This window comes from Nicotiana attenuata, chromosome 10 (genome assembly GCF_001879085.1).
Source record: "Nicotiana attenuata strain UT chromosome 10, NIATTr2, whole genome shotgun sequence".
In the NCBI taxonomy this organism is placed as follows: Eukaryota; Viridiplantae; Streptophyta; class Magnoliopsida; order Solanales; family Solanaceae; genus Nicotiana; species Nicotiana attenuata.
Window position 1 is genome coordinate 871,496 of NC_031998.1, and position 22,510 is coordinate 894,005.

General features: G+C 36.2%; 2 protein-coding genes across 3 annotated transcripts; one reads left to right on the top strand and one right to left on the bottom strand.

Annotated features, from left to right (window-relative positions):
- LOC109232882 (flowering time control protein FCA-like) lies at positions 386-9,965 on the bottom strand. 2 transcript variants are annotated; one of them, XM_019398572.1, is made up of 14 exons: positions 9,646-9,965; positions 8,751-8,821; positions 7,095-7,173; positions 6,658-6,740; positions 6,508-6,559; positions 5,679-5,755; positions 5,002-5,068; positions 4,037-4,119; positions 3,853-3,917; positions 3,093-3,137; positions 2,066-2,141; positions 1,550-1,750; positions 1,337-1,462; positions 386-777 (listed from the first exon to the last, which is right to left on the bottom strand). In XM_019398572.1, exons 1-14 carry the CDS (start codon positions 9,914-9,916, stop codon positions 733-735), a joined length of 1,341 nt encoding a protein of 446 aa, XP_019254117.1. In that variant the 5' UTR covers positions 9,917-9,965; the 3' UTR covers positions 386-732. The 2 variants fall into 2 exon arrangements, with proteins under 2 accessions (XP_019254117.1, XP_019254118.1); XM_019398573.1 differs by lacking the exon at positions 3,093-3,137 and having other exon boundaries at positions 396-777; positions 9,646-9,964.
- Positions 11,863-12,590, top strand: LOC109233521. The gene is made up of 2 exons (XM_019399411.1): positions 11,863-12,022; positions 12,109-12,590. The coding sequence occupies exons 1-2, from the start codon at positions 11,863-11,865 to the stop codon at positions 12,588-12,590; spliced, it is 642 nt and encodes a 213-aa protein (XP_019254956.1).

Consider the following 22,510-nt stretch of genomic DNA (forward strand, 5'->3'; position numbering starts at 1 on the left):
TTTCTGTTTAATATAAAAAATGAATGTCAGAAAAGATAAAGTAGCTTTAAGTATTTATCGTTGTGTAATTTTACTTTAGTAATGGTCATAGTTATGGTGACTAAAGAATGGGTTCATGTGATGAACTATTAATTAAAGACAAAGTCGAGTCTACTTTTTAAAACTAGACGTTCTCTACTCAGCCGAACATTTGTACTAGGGCGTTTGATCTTAGCCAAAAGGCTGAGAAAGGTATCCGAACATCCGTACTAGTAACAATAACAACAAGCCCAGTGAGTTCCAACAAGTGGGGGTCTGAGGAGGGTAAGATGTACGCAGCCTTACCCCTACCCTGGAAGGGCAGAGAGGCTGTTTCCGATCGACCGTCGGCTGGAGAACGGATGAAAACGGAAAGGTAATTGCAACAACAGCTGTACTAGTAATAATTTAATATTCCACTAACACAGAGAATAAGCAAAGAAACCTAAAGCTTAGACCAAATATACAACTATACAGTCATATTTGCTACTAATCTGGAAGTACCTAACAGAATTACTGAAGCTCACAGCCTCACAGTAAATCTCAAGCAATTGAAATGTGGTACAAATTTGCATACTCAGAATAACCAGACCTGAATTCCAAGAAATCCAGTCTTCAGAAATGTTGCCTCTCACTGTCAGTCTCACTTGTATTTGAAAATCCAATACCATTCGCTTCAGTTCTAGCCACTTCGAAAATGAAAACCAATGCTGTTTAGACACAAGCCAGAGGAACCGTTGAGCTTCCTGTTTCGAGTTCCTGAAAGTTCAGAAAACATGTATAATGTCAGCAGAATGAATTTTGAGTTCCTGAAAAATCAGAAAACACATTTAATGTCGTCAGAATGAAAAACTCCTTTGTTCTAAAGGTAATTATTAAGATGTTAAAAATATGCATTGACTACCTCTAACCTTCTAGATCTCATATCAAGATAACTTTGAGTTTTACAATGCATCATTATGCACCAAACATATAGTTTCTACGGCTTCATATTTGCGTCATATCATACACAAAATTTCCAGCTATATCTCTCAAACTATACTTTTATGCCGTTCAAAGCATCTTTGTGGGAGTAATATACTTAAAAACCTCCCATACAATGGTGGTTATTAACTTAATTCAATCAAATGAATCATAAGATATGCAAATCTAGTATAACAAGATTACATTAGTCAATGGATCAAAGCCATCAAGTTTCATGCACAAAATCAAATCGGAAACATCCAATAAAAAAAACCTAAAACCACAAAAGTAAGAAAACAAGTTGAAAATCACTAACTGCTGCGTGAACGGAAGGTTTCTCTGAGGAAAGCTGTACCTGACGCATTTGAGAAACTTCTGGATTATTACGAACTGGAAGTCTTAAATTGCGCTGATCCTGTTGCTGCAGATCTAGCTTTTCCAATTTCTTTTCATAAAGTGCAAATTCTTCAGGCTTCTCCCACTGTTTGCATGTTTTCAGGCATCCATGCATTATGAGGGGCATGGGATCCAGTGTTAAAAAAGAAATTGGACAATTAATGAAACTTACCCTGCTTTCACACGTCATGCAGTTATAATAATATACGAATCCATCAGGACAGATATGTTCACTCCATTCACAATCTATAGACTCCACCATCTCACCATTTAAAGATCTTGCATTGACAGAAGATGCAGCTGATGGCAAAACATTATCTGATCCGACATAAGTGCTGAAAACTGTCTGAGGATTGCTTCTGTTATTTGGAGTCTGCAAAAAGCAACAGATACTTGAAACATACTTTTTTTTTTCTAATTATCTTTCGTAGGCAATTATGTACTGGGGATTGCATTTTCTTTAAATAAAGAAGTTGCATTTTTCAAATAGGCAAGACCATTTGCATTGTGATAAAAAGATCTGAGCTCCTTTGTCAAAAAGACAGAAAGATTAAGCTCTCATAGCACAAAATTAGATGTACTCTTGAAAAAACATACAGCTCTTAATGGAAAAGTTAGGCTATTCTAATAGTAAAACTCGTATTACGACATGCTGCCATCTACTTAATGGAGAATATTGAACAATAACCTTATTTGGACTCTGGTGATTAGACTGGTTAGCTGCTATATTCCCATTAAATTGCTCATTCATATGGGATGGCGCCCTGCAAGTTATAAGTTTCAGATAAGGAAACCAGCAAGTAAAAATACAAGTGGCAAGATAAACTAAAAGCTAGTCTAATGCATTGGACCAGAGCAGGACTTGAATAAGAATGCACCGGGAAAGAACTGAAGGAATAAAGAGAATGTGGTATAGGAACAAGCATCTATAGCAACTTGTTACAGAAGATACTAGATGCCGGACATGATGACTCTGGGAGGTAGATGCATTGTTTTAAAAGGCGGAAGTGTGAGACTAGGCACTTTATCTCAGATGGAGTGGAGGTGAGTCCTGAGACACAGGACGTAAGTCCCATGAATATTTAACTTTTTACATTTTTATATACAAATAAAATAAACATAAACATATGGAAAAACAATTCCTATATAAATTACATAAACAATTGTATGAAATTCATAAAATTCCAATAAGGAAATAGGAAATGAAATTCTTTTTTTTTTTTTATAGAGTCGATGTCTGGACCAGCTTGCACGCACCTCCACTAATCCCACTGGGTACCTATACCTCCCATCAGCACAGGTACCGAGTAACTCTGTCCACCAATGCTTAGACACTAATATGTATGAAATTCATCAAAAATCCAATAAAAGAGATAGGAAATTAATATAAGTATATAAGCAATTATGCACACAACAATAAAAAAATATAATAGTAACAGAGATATAAATTAACAGTGTTCTACGTGGCATCTAACAACTCAAACAAGAAAGCCAAAAAAAAAACTTTGCAAGGAAAAATGTCAAAAATCAAAGTGGTTTTGTACGTATATGCATACACACACATATAGGGTCTTGCTAACATACACGACTCATTTTTTGGCCTCCAATGAAAAAGGTCAATGAACAACTAATATCTCAGAAATCATGAAGCTTACTGTTGTTTGCTAATAACATGTCATAAAAACAAGAAATAAATAAAATAAACAAAAGCAAACCTTGCAAGAAAACCATGTTCTTTAGTGCTTTGATTTTTGTCCCAACTTCAGAAGGAGCAGAAAAAGAAAGCCAGAAAGTTAATAAAGGGAACAGCGGAGATTTGGGTTCGATAATACAGGAACACAACCCAAATTGAAAGCATGACGGTTAGATAATCTTGTAAGAGAAGAAAGATCTAGTAAAGCAAAAAGATAAAAGAGCCTGCCAATTTCTAGTCTCAACAGTTTCTTCCCTATTGTGCTGCTGCCGCCGAAGTATTTTTTGCCTATTTGGGGCCCAACGAAGAGAGAATTGGACAAAGATAATAGGGAATTGCCAATTTTTGCCCCCAATTTACTAAAAGCTACAGACGTGTGTGTCGTCTTGAGACAACTTTTTTGCCCTGGACTTACGCCTCATCTTTGGGGTGTGCACCCACTGATATCTTCACCCCGCAGAATCGCCCCAGTGCGTTTTCACACACCCTGCCTTAGGCGCGTCCCGGGACTAGCCCAAAGAATGCTTTCTGAAACACTGCTTAGAAGTGCTTAACTTTCTCGATCAAGAGAATCTGAGATATCACACTCAGGAGAGAAGAATATCAGCTCCATTCTAGTTTCTTCAATTTGTGTTCAACTTTTTCATCCAAAATAACTACTATATTTGTATATTCGGAAAGAGTATTTGATTCATCCAACAAGAAGTGGTACTCCAAAACTAGCAATGGTTGAGCCATACAAAGATAAAGGGAAGAGTAAAATTTCATGGACGGATACACACCTCGACTCGCCCAGCTTGGGCTTCTTAGGATCCGCAAATCGAACAATCAACGGCTGATGACAGACCTGAACCACAAGGGAATGGGAGAAAGGATATTTGGTTTCAGACCTGAACCACAAGAGAGCGGGAGAAAGGAGATTGGTTTCAGATTGGACCATAAATATATATTAATACAGGGGCTTACTTTCGTCGTTACATAGGTACCATGTAGTGCATTCATTGCCGCAACCGCCATATCTTTACAAGCAAAACTGACAAAAGCACTTCCTTCAAGGCAGGAATAATATCAACGCCAAGAAGAAAAAGTTAAAAAACAGAGTATGTATAGACAATCCAGAAGTAGGTCAGCACATATCAATTTTACGTACAGGTAGCAGAACAATAAGCATGAGCACCAAATATGGCAAATGCAATTACACTATTCAAAACATGTCAAGAAGCAGTGCACTTGATTGGTAAAATTGGGTGGCAAACTTAGCGCATGAAAATATGACCCACGCAAGTCTGGGCAGGATGGGCTGAGCATATCTTCATTACGGGCCAATTTGGGCACAACCCAAGTCGGCTCATAAGTTTGGCTGATTTGGGCTAAAGCCTAAATAGACATATAAGAGAACTTGTCAAAATATTTTAGAAACTTTTGTTTGATATAGCCATAATAATAAATTTGAAAATAACATAAAATATAGCCATAATAATAACAATAACAATAATAAATTTTTATTTGGTAACACAACAAATTATAAGAAAATAAACAAAGTAATTAAAACTTTGTTAGAGTTGGGTGGGTTGGGCTATAACCTATTGTTTAGCCACATCTTGACCTAACTCATCTCAACCCAAGTAACATTTAAGCGGGCTAATGACCCATCCATTATTTTGATTTAACCCATTTTGACCCTGCCTAAATTCAACCAACTCGTCCACTTAACACCCTGGGTAAAATTGAGAATATGCAACCAGCTGAACTGTTGGCAGCAACTAGAGAAGAAGCCATAGCGACAGGGATATATGTCTAAAACTAGGTTCAGTGAGAAAGCATCTTTGCAAACTGTTACCAAATGCAAACGCTCCTGCATGCTAAATGTAAAAATATTAATGAGAGAGAACAGAGAGAGAAAGAGAAAGAAGAGAGTTGCTGTTACATACCACGACGTTGTTTTTGTTCATCAAGCAAGAAAAAGACTTCTTCAACAACTCCATATGGAGAAAATACCTGCCACCAAAGGCGTGCATCCAAACTCAGAACTTTTCCATTGGCTCAAAAGTGAAACAAATTGTCCCTCGGTCTCTTATCTATTACTTAATTTGACCGTGTATATAGATTGAGAATTTATTTGGATTTCATATAATATAGAGATAAAGAAATAATCATTAACTAATGGTACATGATATCATGATACGAATTCGTCTTTCAAACATGGGAACTGAATAAAGCTTGTTATTTGACATAGTTCATGAAGCGTTACTACATCCTAGATCGAAAAATGTGTCCGGTAAAGTGGAATGGAGCAAGGATTAATCTGTATCACTTATATCCATTAAATGAAAATTATAATTGATAAACCTATAACCATGACATCACTGCAGAATCATTTGCTACATATTTCTTTTTATCCAATAGCACTAAGAACAAAAAAGCTTGAATTTGTGCCCAGTACGTAAAATATATAGCATGAAAATAGTAGAATGTCAACATACAGATTCTTTGCATATGTATACAGAATGCACAAATTGGAGAAAGAGTAACAGTGAAAAAGGAAGGAGCAAAAAGGGAAGATAGAATCTGCATGTCTTGGCTTAAAACACATATATGTGGAGCATACATGCTCAACTTCTCTTTTGGAAACTTGTTTCCTCAGACCACCAACATAAAGTTTGTGATTGTGTTCACCCAAGCTTCCTACAATGAGAGAGAAAAGAGGTAAAGCGGATAGAAATAACAGCATAATGCAAATAAACACCTAGAATTCTAGAGGGGCAAAGAGACAACTGAAAATTCAGACTGTATACACTTGAGAAAATACTCCATGTCAATTCATCAAAAATATTATTTTGAAATACTCGTTCCCTGGATTCTGTTCAGAATTCAAACCCTTACAAAATGCAGTTTCCCCCAGCAGTACCAACAGATCTATGAACAGATGGAGTCACTTGCAAATCATCATTCGTTTCATCTATCAAACGTAACAAATTATCAAAACACTTACCTCTTTGTCATGTAATACTTAAATGTTTCTCTGTGACCAGAAAGATGTAGTTCTTGAATTCCATTTTCATTACCTTAGATTTCAAAAGTTTAGGTAGCTGTTCAAAATACCCTAGGCCCCTTAGCCTTGTGAGTATTATTTTTAAAACTGTTTACTATAGCCTTATCCTGACTAATGTGTTTTCCGGGAAAATGCAACTTCAATCGTACATGGATCTTTACAGAGAAGCTTGTCAACTTTTACATACTGCCTTGGTGGGCAGTGAGTGGTGGACAACATAGATAGTAGAAGGGAGCGAATTTGCTTTAGTTAAGCTTATGATAACTCAAGTTGGCTATTTAAGGATAAGGACTTCGCAAGGGTGGGAGCTTTATTCATGATCCTTATGTTCGGTATTAGACCTATATTATCTAAAATTTGAACAGTGAGACAACAAAACAATTACCAAGACGTTCTCGTTCCCCATCAGCATACCTAATTATTAAGGGAACCTCACCCTGCAAGCAAGAAATATATACAAACCAAGTAAGAGGAGATCAATAATTTCTTGAGAGGGTAAATGATTTTAACTTTCACAACTGAGAAGGAAACTCACCCCAGGGAAAGTATATCGACCATGGAATGCTCCAATCGCCCTATCAGCTTCGTCTAGCGTGCTATACTTCACAAAACAGCATTCTGCAGTGTAAATACATTATTCATTTTTATTCTGTTTCGGGAAAAATATTCACTTTTATCTGACGTCTATACTTGTCAAAAAGATCATATTATACTTCTTGGATGATACATGTGCCGAGAATATAGTGAATGTCAACAGCAGAAAATTGCAAGGAGGACGAATAAGATTAAATCCTGGTATTTTAAATGATCCAGAGTAATTTAAATTGCAATTTAAACTCTTTGAATTGCTTTACGAATACATAACCCAGTGCAGATGGCATGACATTTGATAAAGCAACACCATCACTGTAAACTATAACAAGTACACAACCAGATGACCTGGCAACGGCAACTATTACCACATTCCTCTACCTTTCCTCAAACCAGTGGATTTATCCTTGAGCCGAACAACCTCAACAATATTCCCATGTTCAGCAAAAACAGAACGAACCTGAATTGAAAGAGGCATGCGTTAATATGTAGGAATACTTTCGAAAAGCCCAGATGATGAACATAGTCAAACATGGAATCTGCAAGGACTTGAGTGATGAAATGTCAAATAGTTAAACATCCCAGAAAAATGGGAAGTTACTGGATCATTGGACAGGGAAAAGACCCTCATTGAAGTTGGACGAAAGCAAGTGGTTAACCCATTCTTCCAACAGGGATGAGACTATCTGTTGGTTTTCTGCACATAGTTTGGGACTGAGGTGCAGTTGATTGATTTTAATTGAACACCATGGATACCATATGGTCCATAACATATCCATTTAATTCAAGACAAATGAAGTATCTATGTAAAATATAGGACACCTAGAAATTCAAAAGATAGAGGAGTATACTCTACTTCACACAAGTTGTTTTGTGATATTGCAACTTATTAACAATTTAATAAGTTTTGAGGCAAAAAAAGAAAATAGCTAATTGATATCCAGAACAAATATTAAAAGAATGGACCTTTGACAAAGGGAAGACAGCATGAACTTAATTCAAAGTAGTAGCCTAGTCTTAGTAGATGCAATGACCACAGTATGTTGCTAAAATTACTGGAATATACATCACCTATGTACTCTGCCGGTTGGTTGTTAGATCGAAAACCATGAGTCGCTTTTAATATATAACTACTCACCAACAATATTTTCACCAGACATAGATGCAAATGGAGGCAAAGTATTAATATAGGTGATACCAACTAGATTGATTAACATTTAATCATTGATGGTATAATTTTTCTTCAGTAACAAAAACTTTCATTAAAAAACACCAAGTTACTGTAAAAAAAAGTATGGGCAAGGTGTGTATATGCCTCAGGTAGAGCCGTTGAGTCATCCATTGTCTCAATAAATACCACATTAGTAAACTTACATTAACTATGATATTCTCCTGGCGTTTTTTGCATTTAGTCAGAGATTTGCATGTCATTGTAGGTCACCTGTGAGATTTCTAGAATCTCTAGATTTATAAGACATTTAAGAAGGTCTCAAAATATCAATTATTAGAACTGGAAAGAGTGCCTAGCTAATTGAAGCAGAATGGACGTAGAGGCTTTATTTTTGGATGAAGATGGATATAGATATAGAGGCTTTATATGACCGACCTCAACTACTTTGGGGTTGAGGCTAATAGTAGTAGTTCTTGTTGGTTATTATATCTAAGCTCTTAAAAGCCTCAAGTCCCACTCTTAACTCTTAAGCATAACTCATAGTGTGCAGAAGTCCACTTTGTCGGTACAACTAAGCGCCAACAGAACACTAGGCTTTTATGGCTCAGTGGTCAATAAAGTGGGAGAAAAACCATGAGATCTCAGGTTCAAATCTCAGAGGAGGCAAAACACTAGGAGATTTGTTCCCATCCTGCCTAAGCTTTGGTGGGCAAAATTTAGCAGTATCTGTGCTAGTGGGAGGTAATTCGGTGGAATACTCGAAGTGTGCGCAAGCTGACCTGGACACCACCGTCATAAAAAGCAATACACAACATAACAAGGAAAAAAGATATCATTATTCAAAATACTTAACGACAGAGACTTACGTCTTCTTCTTCAGCTGGTCTTGGTACTCCTACAACATAGAGTTTCACAGATCCAAAACGAACCTGAGAGTCTAAAAGGTTTTCCAAAATTCAGAAAGTCATGCTTGTGAAATACTGCTACAGCTTACAAACACCCAGTAAAATACAACATGCTCAAACATTTGGCTCTTTCGCTAATAGGGATTCAACTAACTGAACTTTTACCAACATTTTGGAATGTATCTTTCCACCAATATTACACAAGGAGAATTTTGACTTACAATACACTTTTCTATAGTTCCCAAAATATCCAAATTTTAATTGAGTTTAAGTTCTATACACTGATAGTATAAAGATTTTCTATGCAATTAGGTCACTTATTGCAGTTAACTCCATTTAATGAGCATTAGTTAATAACCTATACTAAATCATCATAACCTAATATAACAGGTGTAAAAAAATCTTTACACCTCAATGTATATAACTTTTACGAACATTTTAAAATGCATCTTTCTACCAGTTAACTTAGAATACTCTTTTCTATAGTTTCCAAAAAAAAAATTAATTGAGTTTAAAGTTCAATGAACTGACCGTGTAAAGATTTTGTACACAACCATGTCGCTTAAAAGGTAATTGCAGGTAATTCCATTTAATAAGCATTAATCGGTAAATTATAGTAAATGGTACGTAAGCTAATATATCAGGTTAAATCTCACTATCAGTATACATACATAACTTAAACTCTTTTTATTTTTAACTCAAACTCATTTAATTTTATTTTAAAAAAATGAAATAATCAAGTCTCTACAAAGTTAGTCAAATTTATTCTTGATAAGCAAAAGTGCCAGACAAATTAGAACCAGGTGATTTCTTTTTCGGAATTGTTAATTAGGAGCGGGAGAATAATGCTTCGTACCAGATGTTGATTGATCGTAAGGTCTCTTACGAGCTGAAAGAAGCGGAGAACCACCGAAATTTTGCTCGGAATTGGGGTTTTGGTGGTGGTGGTGGTGGTGATGGTGATGTTGGCGGCGATTGTAGTGGTTGCCATCGCCGGGAAAGTTTCTTCTATGATTGTCGTCGTTAAGAGAGACAGTCTCGTCGGAAGGCCAATTCGGCGGCGCAGAATGAGGGTTCCGGTGATATTCCGGCTGGTTCCCACGGCGTTCTCCGTTACTCTGGTCCATTGTGCATCACGCGGTAAATTGATATTTGCAGTATTAATATGGCTTTAGTATTTATATTTACTCCTATTGTTAATATATTCTCTTTTGTTGACACTCTTTTCTTTTTGGAACATTAAAAATGTTTATTTTAAGTCTTAAAAGTATTTAAGTAACTTTTTAAAAATCCAAAGTATTAAAATATTTAGCTTTAATTGTAATGTTTTTCCTATCAATTCTTTTAAATATAATAAATATAACAACAACAATACGCCTAGAAATTTTTTACAAGTGAAGTCTGAAGAGGTAAGATTGTACTCGCCTTACGTCCAATATGATCAAACATCATTGTCTAAAAGAACATGGACAGAGCACATACGACTTTAAAATGTATGTCTATAAGGTAAGTAGTACAGTCTCTCTGCATTTTCGGGAGTAGGGATAAAATTGCATAGTTCTTAGTTCTTACAATCTTCAGACCCCACTTGTGAAAAACTACTTATTGTTATTGATATAAGGACAAATAGTCCGTAAGATGGCAATTTTTTTCCGCTAGGATTAAAGGTTTCAACACCGTTAATATGGAACATAATATATGGAAAGTTTCAAATATTTGAAGTGATTTTCTTTAGGAAAAATTTCACGTAAGAATAACTAGGCTCCCTACTTTTCAAGTTTATAGCCAATATTTCAATTTACAATCAACTAGCCCAAGAATAATAGGCTACTACTCAACATTCAACTCCAATAGGTTCTCGAAATTACTATTTAATTTTTAAAAAAAATTGCTCAAGCTTTTAAGTTAACTTTCGAATCAGTAACTGTGACTCAAATATTAGTTCAACAAACCAAATCCACTTGGATAGTGAAATTAGATATGTGGGTTTAAATTCAAATTTGATTTCGCGAGAATTTTGGAGTGGGTATTATTTAAACTTGTTAGAAATAGTATAAGGAGGTTATATATAAAATTTGAAGTCATTTAATGGAGATTTGGACTGGTTTTGAACAAGAATTGCAACTGAAAATCGTGGAAGAAGTTCGTCTACAGACGTTTGTATAAAGGTGTATAATAGTGTATAAGATGTGTTTATACACTCATATACACTATTATACAAGATCATACAGAATTATACAAAAAACTGACTTCGTCTTCTTCTTTGCGTTTTTTCTGAAATTTAACTCAAATCTTGCTCAAATCTACTCCAAATCACTTCAAATTTAAATCTTGAACTCCTTTTGATATTTGCAATCAATTGGAACAACACCTAATCCAAACAACTAACAAACTCAAAAAATCATATTTTCGAAAGCAAAGCTTTGAATGGCCTTCAATGGTGGACTTCTACATTTCAATTTTCTTACATTGCAACCAGGTGACGCAGGGGGAGAAGCAGAAAATACTCAGCCTCTTGAAGCATATGTCGAAGATATGAGAAGAAGAGAGAGAGTGAAAGCAATGGTTGTGAGAATACATATTTAACTCCATAGCTTTTAGAAGCAAAGGTTGTAAGAACACAGATTTTGAATTTGCCAGTGCTTTCAAAATATGTACAATATGGGCTAGGTAGGGTAAAACTTAGAAACATGATCCATTTTTTGTTATGATGTGAAGTCATCTGTATTTTTTTGTAATTCTTTCTTATTCGAATTGTCTAAGTTTTGTTAGCTGCTATTATATGCAATTTAGTCGGAGAAATAGGAAATTGATTTTACTTGTTTATTTGACCTGAGAGAACCGATCCGTAATAGGAAAGTTGGTTTTCTGAAACTAAAACCAAAACCAACTAGGAAATCCTCAAATAGGAAAGTCCAATCCCAATCCCACTCTATTCAGGTCATTTCAAGCTCTTATATATAGAGCTTAGAAATTCTATGTTTTTAAACAATATTATATTATCGTACATTCTCTTGCTATTCATTCTGTCTATGTCACATTTCCTGGGGTCCGATCCTTTTCTGAACCCTACATGAACGCGAAATACCTTGTGCACCAGATGACTGATTACCTTGTGCCTTTCTACGATTCCCAAATCGAAGTTACTGTCACTAAACAAGCAACAATTGTTGATCATTGGATTCTACAAACTATGCACACACGTCGTCGTAGACTCCACAAGCTCCTTATCGGTCTGAATATCAAATGGCTCCCATTCAGTTGCTCTTCTCTTGCTATGTATTGGCGATCGTTGCTTAAGTTTTCAACTCCTTCATAGAGATTTCATTCCCCAGAGACTTTCTCATTGACCCTAATAACACGTTCGTTGGTATTGGAGTTGAGGGAGATGCTGAGAAGTTGTTATGTGATCACGGGTTGTACGTGGCGAATACTGTTGATTTAAACAAACTGGCATTGTTGACGTATGATGAAGAAATCTATGGAAAAATGGATTTGAAGCGAATGGCGAAAGCAGTACTTGGGAAAGTTATGATGGAGAAGCAACTGAATAATGTTTTGAGTTGGAATGCAGAGGATTTGTGCTATGAACAAGTTGAATATGGTGCTATTGATGATTTTACGTCGTTTGAGATAGGAAAAGAATTGTTTAATATACTGTCGGACAGAGATAGCCGTCGTGTTAAGTTTGGAAAATTGAGTAGTCATCATCAACCATGGCTGCTGCTAAAAGAGACATTGAGGTTGCAAAATCTTGCTCTTGGAAAAGGGGTCAAAGGACTGATAAGAACAGTTTATTAGAATAGATAATAGTAGAAGTTTGGAATTTTTTTCTTTATGTAATAGCAGTTTCTATATGTAACTTTCTCCAGTTTCTTGAGAATTTATACTACATTCATATTTTTTTTGTTTGTCTAAAACTAAATTGCAAATAGTAACAGCCTTTTGTTAAGACAGAACTTCTAGAGTCAAACTAGTTTAGTTTTGGTTTTATGCCTTAGTGAAACTGAAAAACCAAAATAAGAGCACAACAACAACTAAAAAATCTAGTGTAATCCCACATATGATATCTTTTGGTTTGGTTTGGTTTTGATTTTGAATTTTAAAAACCGATCAAATTTGGTTTGATTTTGGTTTTAACTAGAAAAAAAATCAAAAAAAACCCGAACCAAACCTACTATAGGAGTAGCTATTTCAAATTTATTATTACACCTATACATATGTATATTTTTATACACGGTTTCAAAAATTTAATGGTAAATGTTAATAGATTGCAATTTTAGTATAGTTCTTTACCCTTACATTCTAGTTTGATTGGTAGTTTTCTTTTGTTAAGTGTAAGAATCCATTTCGTGTTAAAAATAATATGTTTTTAATTGAGTCCTTAAACTATTCACTATTTGATTCAACGGAAAAGGGTCAAAACTACCCCTATCATTTGCTAAATGGTTTATAAATATCCTCCATCCATCTATCCGTCCCAAAAAACACACGACGTTAATTCTATTAACAAACTTACACCCGCGACTAACGGCATAACTGGTGGGCCTACATTTAATGACGTGTCATTTTTCTATTGGGCCACGTGGCAAAACAAAAATGGATACCATTTCGACCCACTTAGCTGACCCGATCCAATGGCTTCCCTATTTTTTCCGATCTTCTTCTTGATTTTTTGCGATCTCTGAGCTTCAAACTGGGGCAGAAATCGCCGACTCCATCACCAAGATATATATTTCTTTTCTTCCCTTCCTTAGCCATAGCGGCTTGTATTCTCTCTACTATCAGACCCTGTAAGAGAAACTCTATTAGAATAATTACTTAATTTCATGTTAAACTTTTTAAATTGCTGACTTGTGTTTATGAAAAGATTTTTTTATCATAATAAGATGGATTATTTACCTTGCACATGTTGGGAGGGCAAATATTGCAGTTATGAGGAGATATTTGAAAATCAACATAACGTAGGATTTGGAGTCTTCCTTCCTCATCAACATAGCCTGGGTTTGTGTTGATTTCTGTGAAACAATCCTTTATTCCCAGATGTTTCAAGATTGTCTCTATGAAGAATACATTTGCATCGCTTACTACTCTCAAATCACACCTGAATTAATAAACATTCAATTAGTTTAAACCTATAAAATTTCTAATTTTTTATTAAAATAAGAACATAGGAGTTAGACAAACGTTACAGCCACAGGTCAAATTACACTAATAACGTAAAGCAGAAACACAGATAAAAACGCTTAGAAAATTGTCTCTTTAGATTTCTTCCCTCAACTTTTTCCCCTAAAATTCAAAACAAATTAATAATTCATCCCCAGTTGTTATTGATGCAGGATATCAAGCAGCTGGAAGAGGTGGTTGAAACTAGCAAGGCCATGGACAACAATAATAGTTGCAACCATTTAGCATGGTCCACAGTACGGAAAAATTAAGAAGAAGATCGGAAAAAATGGGGAAGCCATTGGGTCGGGTGTGGGTCGAAAAGGTATCCATTTTTGTTCCAGTCAGAGATTGCCATGTGGTCTAGTAGAAAAATGACACGTCAGGCCCACCAGTTCTGCCGTTAGTCGCGGGGGTAATTTTGTTAATAGAATTAACGTCGTGTATTTTTTTGGACGGATAGATGGACGGAGGGTATTTGTAAACCATTTAGCAAACGATAGGGGTAGTAGGATCTATGGGGCAATTACTTAGAAGTACATTTTGTGCTACAGCCCTTCCTATCTGATAGAAAAGGATCCCATGATCCTGAACCGATCTTACTTGGGATCGCAAATCCCAAGTTTGTATATGAAGAGCGGATCTAATTGTATTAGTGTCTTTGGCCCTTTTCTGTTGATTCAATTATTATCAATATATCTTGATAAATAATAGATTTCTCAAAGGGCAATTGATTTGATAGTGTTACATTGAAAATGTGGTCACCGGAATATGTGTTTGGTAGTGTATGTCTTATATTTAAGAAAAAACCGACAAATAACCGAAAAACCGACAAAATCCGACATAAACCGAATCGAGAAAAAACCGACTTAATTGGTTTGGTTTGGTTCTAATATTTGAAAAATCGACTTACTTGGTTTGGTTTCTTTTTAGGAAAAAACCGATCTAAACCGAACCATGAACACCCTATAAGGAACAGTAAAAATAAAGTAACAAACAGTAGCAACAACCAAAATATACAAGAGCACGCCTACAAAAATTAGACAACTCTTACTGAACTCTTTTTTTTGGTTTCCCGCCTTAGGATCTAACTATTTCGAATTCGCGTTGGGGATCTAAAGCTCGAAACCAAGACATGTGGTTAAAGATATATAAATACTTACCATTCGAGCACAATCTTTAGTAGTCTTACTGAACTCTTAACATGCTATTTGTGCATCTATAAACCAAATCTATAAGTTAGGACTACTGCAATAGGAAATTCTGGGGAAAAAATAAAGTACCTTATGAAATAGGAGTTGTACAGTATATATGTAGCCGTAAAACATGGTTCATCTCAATTTCCAAATTATAATCCGAGGGAAATAAAATCTCCCTTTAATCTATCATCCATTTCTAAACTAAACATGAAAAACTAATCCAATACCAATGTATTTATCTCAAAACCAAATGACGCAATATCAATAATAAAATTATTATGTTTAACGTAGAAAATGGAGTTTCAAGATCCACTTTATTTTGTGCTGTTTACTAACTCTACTACTTTTGTGTAAAAATTGCACGGGGCGCCCTATTTGGTCGCCCTCATTTAACCTATTCCCATTTTTTTAAAGTTTTAACTTGTATCCATTTTTTAAACTTCAGCCCCTTTTCTCCTCCTCCTTCTCCTCCTTCGTTTTCTTCTTCTTCTTCTTCTTTCTTCTGATGCTGTTGGTGCTGCTATGAAACTTCAGTTCATGTGATGATTGCCATAAGTATGTTTATCAGATTATTTAAAAATAAATTATAAATAATTACGTAGGTTAGTAGACAATAATTTGTGAATATTTCCACGTACGGAAAGTTTAAGGTCACACTTAGTGATTCTTTTCATGATAATTCTGTTCTTTTCACGTTTATTGTTTAAAAAATTTATGATTTAGATATTGTTGGCAATCTGATTATTTTATAGTAGTAATACACTATGAAATAATAAGGTGATTATCTATCATTATGTTAGAAAGCTTTTTCAAAAACTTCAACTTATATAGTGCTGAAGTTTTTACAAATAAACTAAATAACTTCAGCATCTTCTGCTGAAGTGTTTGAAAAAGCTTTTATGACAAAACTAATGAATCCAGGACAAAAAAACTTCAGCTTATTTAGTGCTGAAGTTTTTACAAATGAACTAAATAACTTCAACATCTTCTGGTGAAGTGTTTGAAAAAGCTTTATGACAAAACTAATGAATCCAGGACAAAAAAACTTCAGCTTATTTAGTGCTGAAGTTTTTACAAATGAACTAAATAACTTCAGCATCTTCTGCTGAAGTGTTTGAAAAAGCTTTATAACAAAACTAATGAATCTAGGACAAAAAAATTTCAGGTTATTTAGTGCTGAAGTTTTTACAAATGAACTAAATAACTTCAGCATCTTTTGCTGAAGTTTTTGAACAAGCTTTATGATAAAATTAATGAATCCAGGACAAAAAAAACTTCAGCTTATTTAGTGCTGAAGTTTTTACAAATGAACTAAATAACTTCAGCATCTTCTGTTGAAGTTTTTGATAAAGCTTATGCAGGACAAAAAAAACTTCAGCTTATTTAGTGCTGAAGTTTTTATAAATGAACTAAATAACTTCAGCATCTTCTGCTGAAGATTTTTTGTAAAAGCTTAATGACAAAACTAATGAATCCAGCACAAAAAAACTTCAGCTTATTTAGTGCAATTACAAACAAAAACTTCAGCAAAATAGAGAACAAAACTTTAGCTACTATGCTTGAGTTCAGCAATTACAAACAAAAACGTCAGCAAATAGAGAACAAAACTTCAGCTACTATGCTTAAGTTCAGCAATTACAAACAAAAATTTCAGCACACTTGGTTCAGCACACTTGCTACTTCAGGCCCGTCTACTAGAATGCTGAAGTTTTGCGTGATTGACTTTGCTACTTCAGCCCCGTATGCTGAAGTTACGGGAAAAAGTGGGTACGCTTGTAATTTTTTTTGCAAAACGGACACAAGTTAAAACTTGACCCAAAAAGCGGGTATAGATGCAAATCCTCTTACTTTTGTTGAGAACTTTTTTTGGTATTCTCATCGTATTTGTAGTGGACTATGCAAGCAATTAGTAGTAAGATTTACTTAAATGAAATAAATAAGATTTAGCGGATCTAAATGATAAATCTGTCGCAACCGATAGTAAAACTAGATCGCTTGTCCCGCCAGAGACAAACTTAGGTTTCTAGTATAAGTAGGGGTGTTCATGGTTCGGTTTGGGTCGGTTTTTCTCTAAAAAGAAACCAAACCAAGTAAGTCGATTTTTCAAATATTGGAACCAAACCATACCAATTAAGTCGGTTTTTTATCGATCCAGTTTTTGTCGGTTTTTCGATTTTTTTGGTTATTTATTGGATTTTTTCTTAGATATGAGACATATACTACCAAACACATATTCCGGTGACTATATTGTAGAAAAATAATCGCGGGGCGAGAACAACATTAGCGTACCTGTCAACGCAGCGGAAGAATTGTTGAACTCACCACCGAAACAACTGCCCCAAACCGAACTTTGAATCACTAGGAAACAAAGTTAATCTTCCACCAATTAGATGCCCTTACTTGTGTGTGTTTTTTGTTGGGAGAAGAAGAGATTCAGAGAAAAAATTCTTACGGTACTAAGTTCTATATTTTCTCTTTCACATAAATAGGCAGAGTAGCGGTTAAGGAAGATAACCCACCACTCACCCCTTTTTGCACGTTCAGTTTAGTGGGTGTTTGTGGTCTTGTGGTAACTTCCCTTAACCTCTCTCCCTTATCTCTCCTAACCGGGTCGGGTCAGCCCACATGGAGCGACCCATGACCCATAATCAAACATCTCCCACTTCGCTCATAGTGGTCTAGACCAATGTCTTTGACACACTTTTCATACTAGCAAATAGTTAGTGCGACCTGCGAGCACAAAGAGCTGTAAAATTCCAAAACCAATTAAAGGTTGTACTAAAACTCTATGTAGAAATCCAATCACATATGGAAAGGATTCACTACTGGCATGAGGATATTATTACGCAATACCCAAGATATCATTCGCTATTGCAGTAGCTACTTATTCGATCTCTCATCCTCGAAAGAGGCAAACTCGAGTTCTTATATGACATTGTATCCACAATTACACCCAATACCCTCATGGTAAGTGTAATGGTCGACCTATGAATACAAGTTAAATTACTAAATTTTAGTCGTCTTCCCTTTCTACTCGAATATTTCCATTCCAAATCAACTGCTTTCCTAGACATGCACTGCATTGCCGAATCAATCATGGCTATTAGTGGCATGCTAAAGTAGCAACACTGATTGGCACTTCAAGAGACAGTAAAAGGTCAAAGGGTATTTCAATAAAAGTTACTCTAACTTCTTTGGGATCTCACACAATGAAGAATCAGGGATTCATTCTTCCATTATCCCATGGTCGATAGCACACGTGGTATGAAACACATGTTACAGTGTTCTCACCTTATATTAGCGTATGTGCCTTAGTCTTTTAATCATTCAACACTGTACAGATCTTGGTCTAGACACCTCTATATGTCTAACCCGAGTTTCTCACTTCAGTAATCTTCAAACCATCTTCTTAGAGAAACTTCCATCTGGCTTACAAAACCAGTCAAAATCGAATAGTGAAATTTGTAAGTCTGATTAGTTGTCAAGACCGACCTCTACAAGTAAATATAAACTCACATTATCCAAGGTTCCATAAGGTCTCGTCTCTTCACGATTCTTAACGTAAGAGGCAATTGCTCGTGTGAGAGAGCCAATCTCGCGACTTGTTCGACACACTTTATCAACAAAACATCATCACATACATACGAGATATAAGAAAAATTCAAGAGTCAAATATTGATGAGCATATTATAACACTAAAGTCATTTTACAATACATAAATATGTTCATATCCTTCGCAAACCTAGAGCCATAACATGTTTCTCAAACAGGTCTCTAGATATCGCCTTTGTAAAAGGATCAATTATCATGCTTCGCGTAGGAATGTACTGTAAATTTATCTCTCCACTTGCTACCATGTCTCTTACAAAGTTATACTTGATGTCAATGTGTTTGGTCTTGCTGTGATTCTTAGGATCTTTTGTATATGCAATAGCTGCTTGACTATCACAATATAGAGCCATGGGACCCTGAGAGTTCTTTGTAATATTTAAATGCTCAAAGAATCTCTTCAACCAAACAGCTTCTTGTACTGCAGACGCACAAGCCACGAACTCAGCTTCCATTGCTGAAAGGGCTGTGCAGGTTTGTTTCTTACTTTTCCATGATATAGCACCACCATTAAGTAAGAAGGCATAACCGGATGTTGATTTTCTATCATTCCGGTCACCAGCCCAATCAACATTTGTATATCCTCTCAAGTATAAATCATTTCCACTATAACATAGTGAATAATCTGCAGTTCCCTTCAGGTATCTGAAAATTCTCTTCACAGTTTTTCAATGATCTCTTCCAGGATTGGATTGATACCTGCTAACCAGACCTACGACATAACAAATGTCTGGGCGAGTACACATCATAGCGTACATCAAGCTCCCAACAGCACTTGAATATGGAACTCGAGACATGTCTTCCTTTTCATTTTCAGTCTTGGGACACATTTCAAGGCTTAAAGTTTCACCTCTCGCTATAGGAGTATCCATGGATTTGCAATTATTCATGCGAAAACGCTCCAAGATTTTCTTTATATAAGTTTCTTGAGATATACTCAATAACTTTTTGGAACGGTCTCTTTGGATCTTAACTCCAAGGATATAGTCTGCCTCGCCCATATCTTTCATGTCAAAAGACTTTGAAAGTCATGACTTGATAGTTTTCAAATACTCCAAATTGTTTCCGGCCAATAAAATATCGTCCACATAAAGAGAAAGAATTACAAACATCCCATTGGACTTCTTCACACAAATACAATGGTCTTCAGTGATCATGGTGAAATCATATGAGATCACCTCCTTGTGAAATCTCAAATTCCATTGCCTTGAAGATTGCTTCAAACGATAAATAGATCTTTTCAATTTACAGACCCTCTTTTCTTGGCCTTTAACGATGAAGCCTACAAGTTGTTCCATGTAGATTTCTTCGTTCAGTTCTCCATTGAGAAAAGCTGTCTTCACGTCCATTTGATGTAATTCCAAATCCAAACGTGCAACAATAGCCAAAAGTAAGCGAATTGAGGTAAACTTCACAACTGCTGAAAATGTTTCCTCATAATCTATTCCAGCTTCTTGAGTAAAGCCTTTTGCCACCAATCGTGCCTTGTATATTTCTATTGACCCATCCGCATTGTGTTTAACTTTGAGAACCCATTTGTTCCCAATGCTCTACGCCCATGCGGAAGGTCAACTAGATCCCAGACTTCGTTGGTTTTCATGGACTCTAATTCTTCTTTCATTGCTTCATCCACTCATCCTTTCCAGGGCTTGATAAAGCCTCAGTCAGATACTTTGGCTCATCCATTTCTATGGGAGATACCAAGAAAATATAATCCTCAATTTCATAAGTACGTTTGGGTATATTTTTCCTGGCAGTCTTTCATAGTTGAAATTCAGGTTCGTCAGAAGGATTTTGGGATTGAGAGTTCCCACTCCCACTCGGATCAAGAATAAGATCTTGATCAATTTGATTATCAACTGTCACGACCCCAACCCCGGTCGTGATGGCGCCCAACATACTGCTAGGCAAGCCCGACCAATTTTATACCCTTTGCCATTTTTATACAGTTCATGAATTAATTAACACAGATAAATCACTAAGTCATAATACTGAAACCCTGAAATAGAGTTAAAACATGCGGAATCCCAAATAACAATACTACTACACAACCCGAAGGATCCGGTGTCACAAGTCTGAGCCTCTAATACATGAGTATCAACCTACTACATATCGTTCTAGAGAAATGCGGAAATGAAACAGTAAGATAGAAGGGAAGATCAGGACTGCGGACGTCATGCAGCTACCTTGATACTCGCGGATATGCTACTCGGCAGAGAAGTCTTCACTCAGCCTCAGATGTACCTGGATCTGCACGCAAGGTGCAGGGAGTAATGTGAGTACTCCGACCCAGTGAGTAATAAACATAAATAAAGGATGAGAATAAGAAATCCTGAATAGGCACAAAGCAATCTATAAATGCAGCAATTTAAACCAAGTAATATAAAGTCCGTAAACCAATGAAAACAGTAAGGAAAATACTGCAACAGATAAGTAAGTAAATAACAGTCAAATATGAAATGCAACACATAGTCCGGTACTCTCTAGTACCCGCTGCGGCGTGCGGCCCGCTCCATTTATTTATCGTCGACGACTCTCACTGGGGGTGTGCAGAATCCGGGAGGGGCCCCTTACAGCCCAAGCGCAATAATAAGCCATCTCGTGGCATCAACTAGGCCCTCGACCTTATATCAATATCAATACAATACCGCTGCGGCGCGCAGCCCGATCCCATACTCAGTCCAGAATCACATAAGCCCCTCGGCACAGTAATATAGAAATATTCAGCCCAAACTTCATTAAAAATATTAGTTAAGTTTCAAGTTTAAGAAAAGGTGGCTGAGTTTGCAAAATAGTATTAATTACTAGGACTGAGTTCAATTATATGTAAAAATGGTAAGGAACCAGTAATAGCAATCCCTGAAGGATTCAATCAGTTGGCACGAGGCCCAAATATAGTAATCAGCTCAAGTTATAATGATAACAAGTGATATTCAGTCAAATACGCAGTAAATTCATCTATCGGGACGGACCAAGTCACAATCCCCAACGGTGCTCTACTCCACGCTCGCTATCCGGCATGCAAGTCACCTCAATATAGCACTACGATGTGCAAATCCGGGGTTTCAAACCCTCAAGACATCATTTACATCTATTACTCACCTCAAGCCGGCCAAAATCCTAGCTGGCTATGCCCTTGCCTCTCAAATCGACCACCTCGCGCGCCGAATCTGATCAAAACCACAACGAATACGTCACATTATGCCAATGGAACAATACCCAATCGAAAACAATCGAAAAATATCAAAAATATCGAAATTAGCAAAACCCGAGCCCCGGTCCCACTTCTCGAAACTCAGAAATTTTCACATCAACGGGTTCCTTATCTCGCCACGAGTCCATACATACCAAGAACTCCCAAATCCGAGCTCAAATGACCCATCAAAACCCAATTTGAAATATCAAAACTCAAGCCCTAGTTCTTCCCCTTTTTGCTAATTTTCATGAATTTCTAGGTTGATTCTACAATTAAATCATGTTTTTAGATCATAGGACTCACCTCCAATCAATCCCAGTCGAAGCCCTTCTCGTCTAAAAGCTCTCAAGGAAGCTCAACAATGGTGGAAAAATGACTTAGCTCGCGGATAAAATATTATTAAAAACCCTTCTGCCCAGCTGATATTTACTCTATGCGAACGCGAGGGCCCACTCGCGTTCGCGATGAACAACTTTTCCACTGGTCAATTTACCCTTCGCGAACGCGGTGTCCAACACGCGGACACGAAGCCCTGGATCCCTGAACCTACG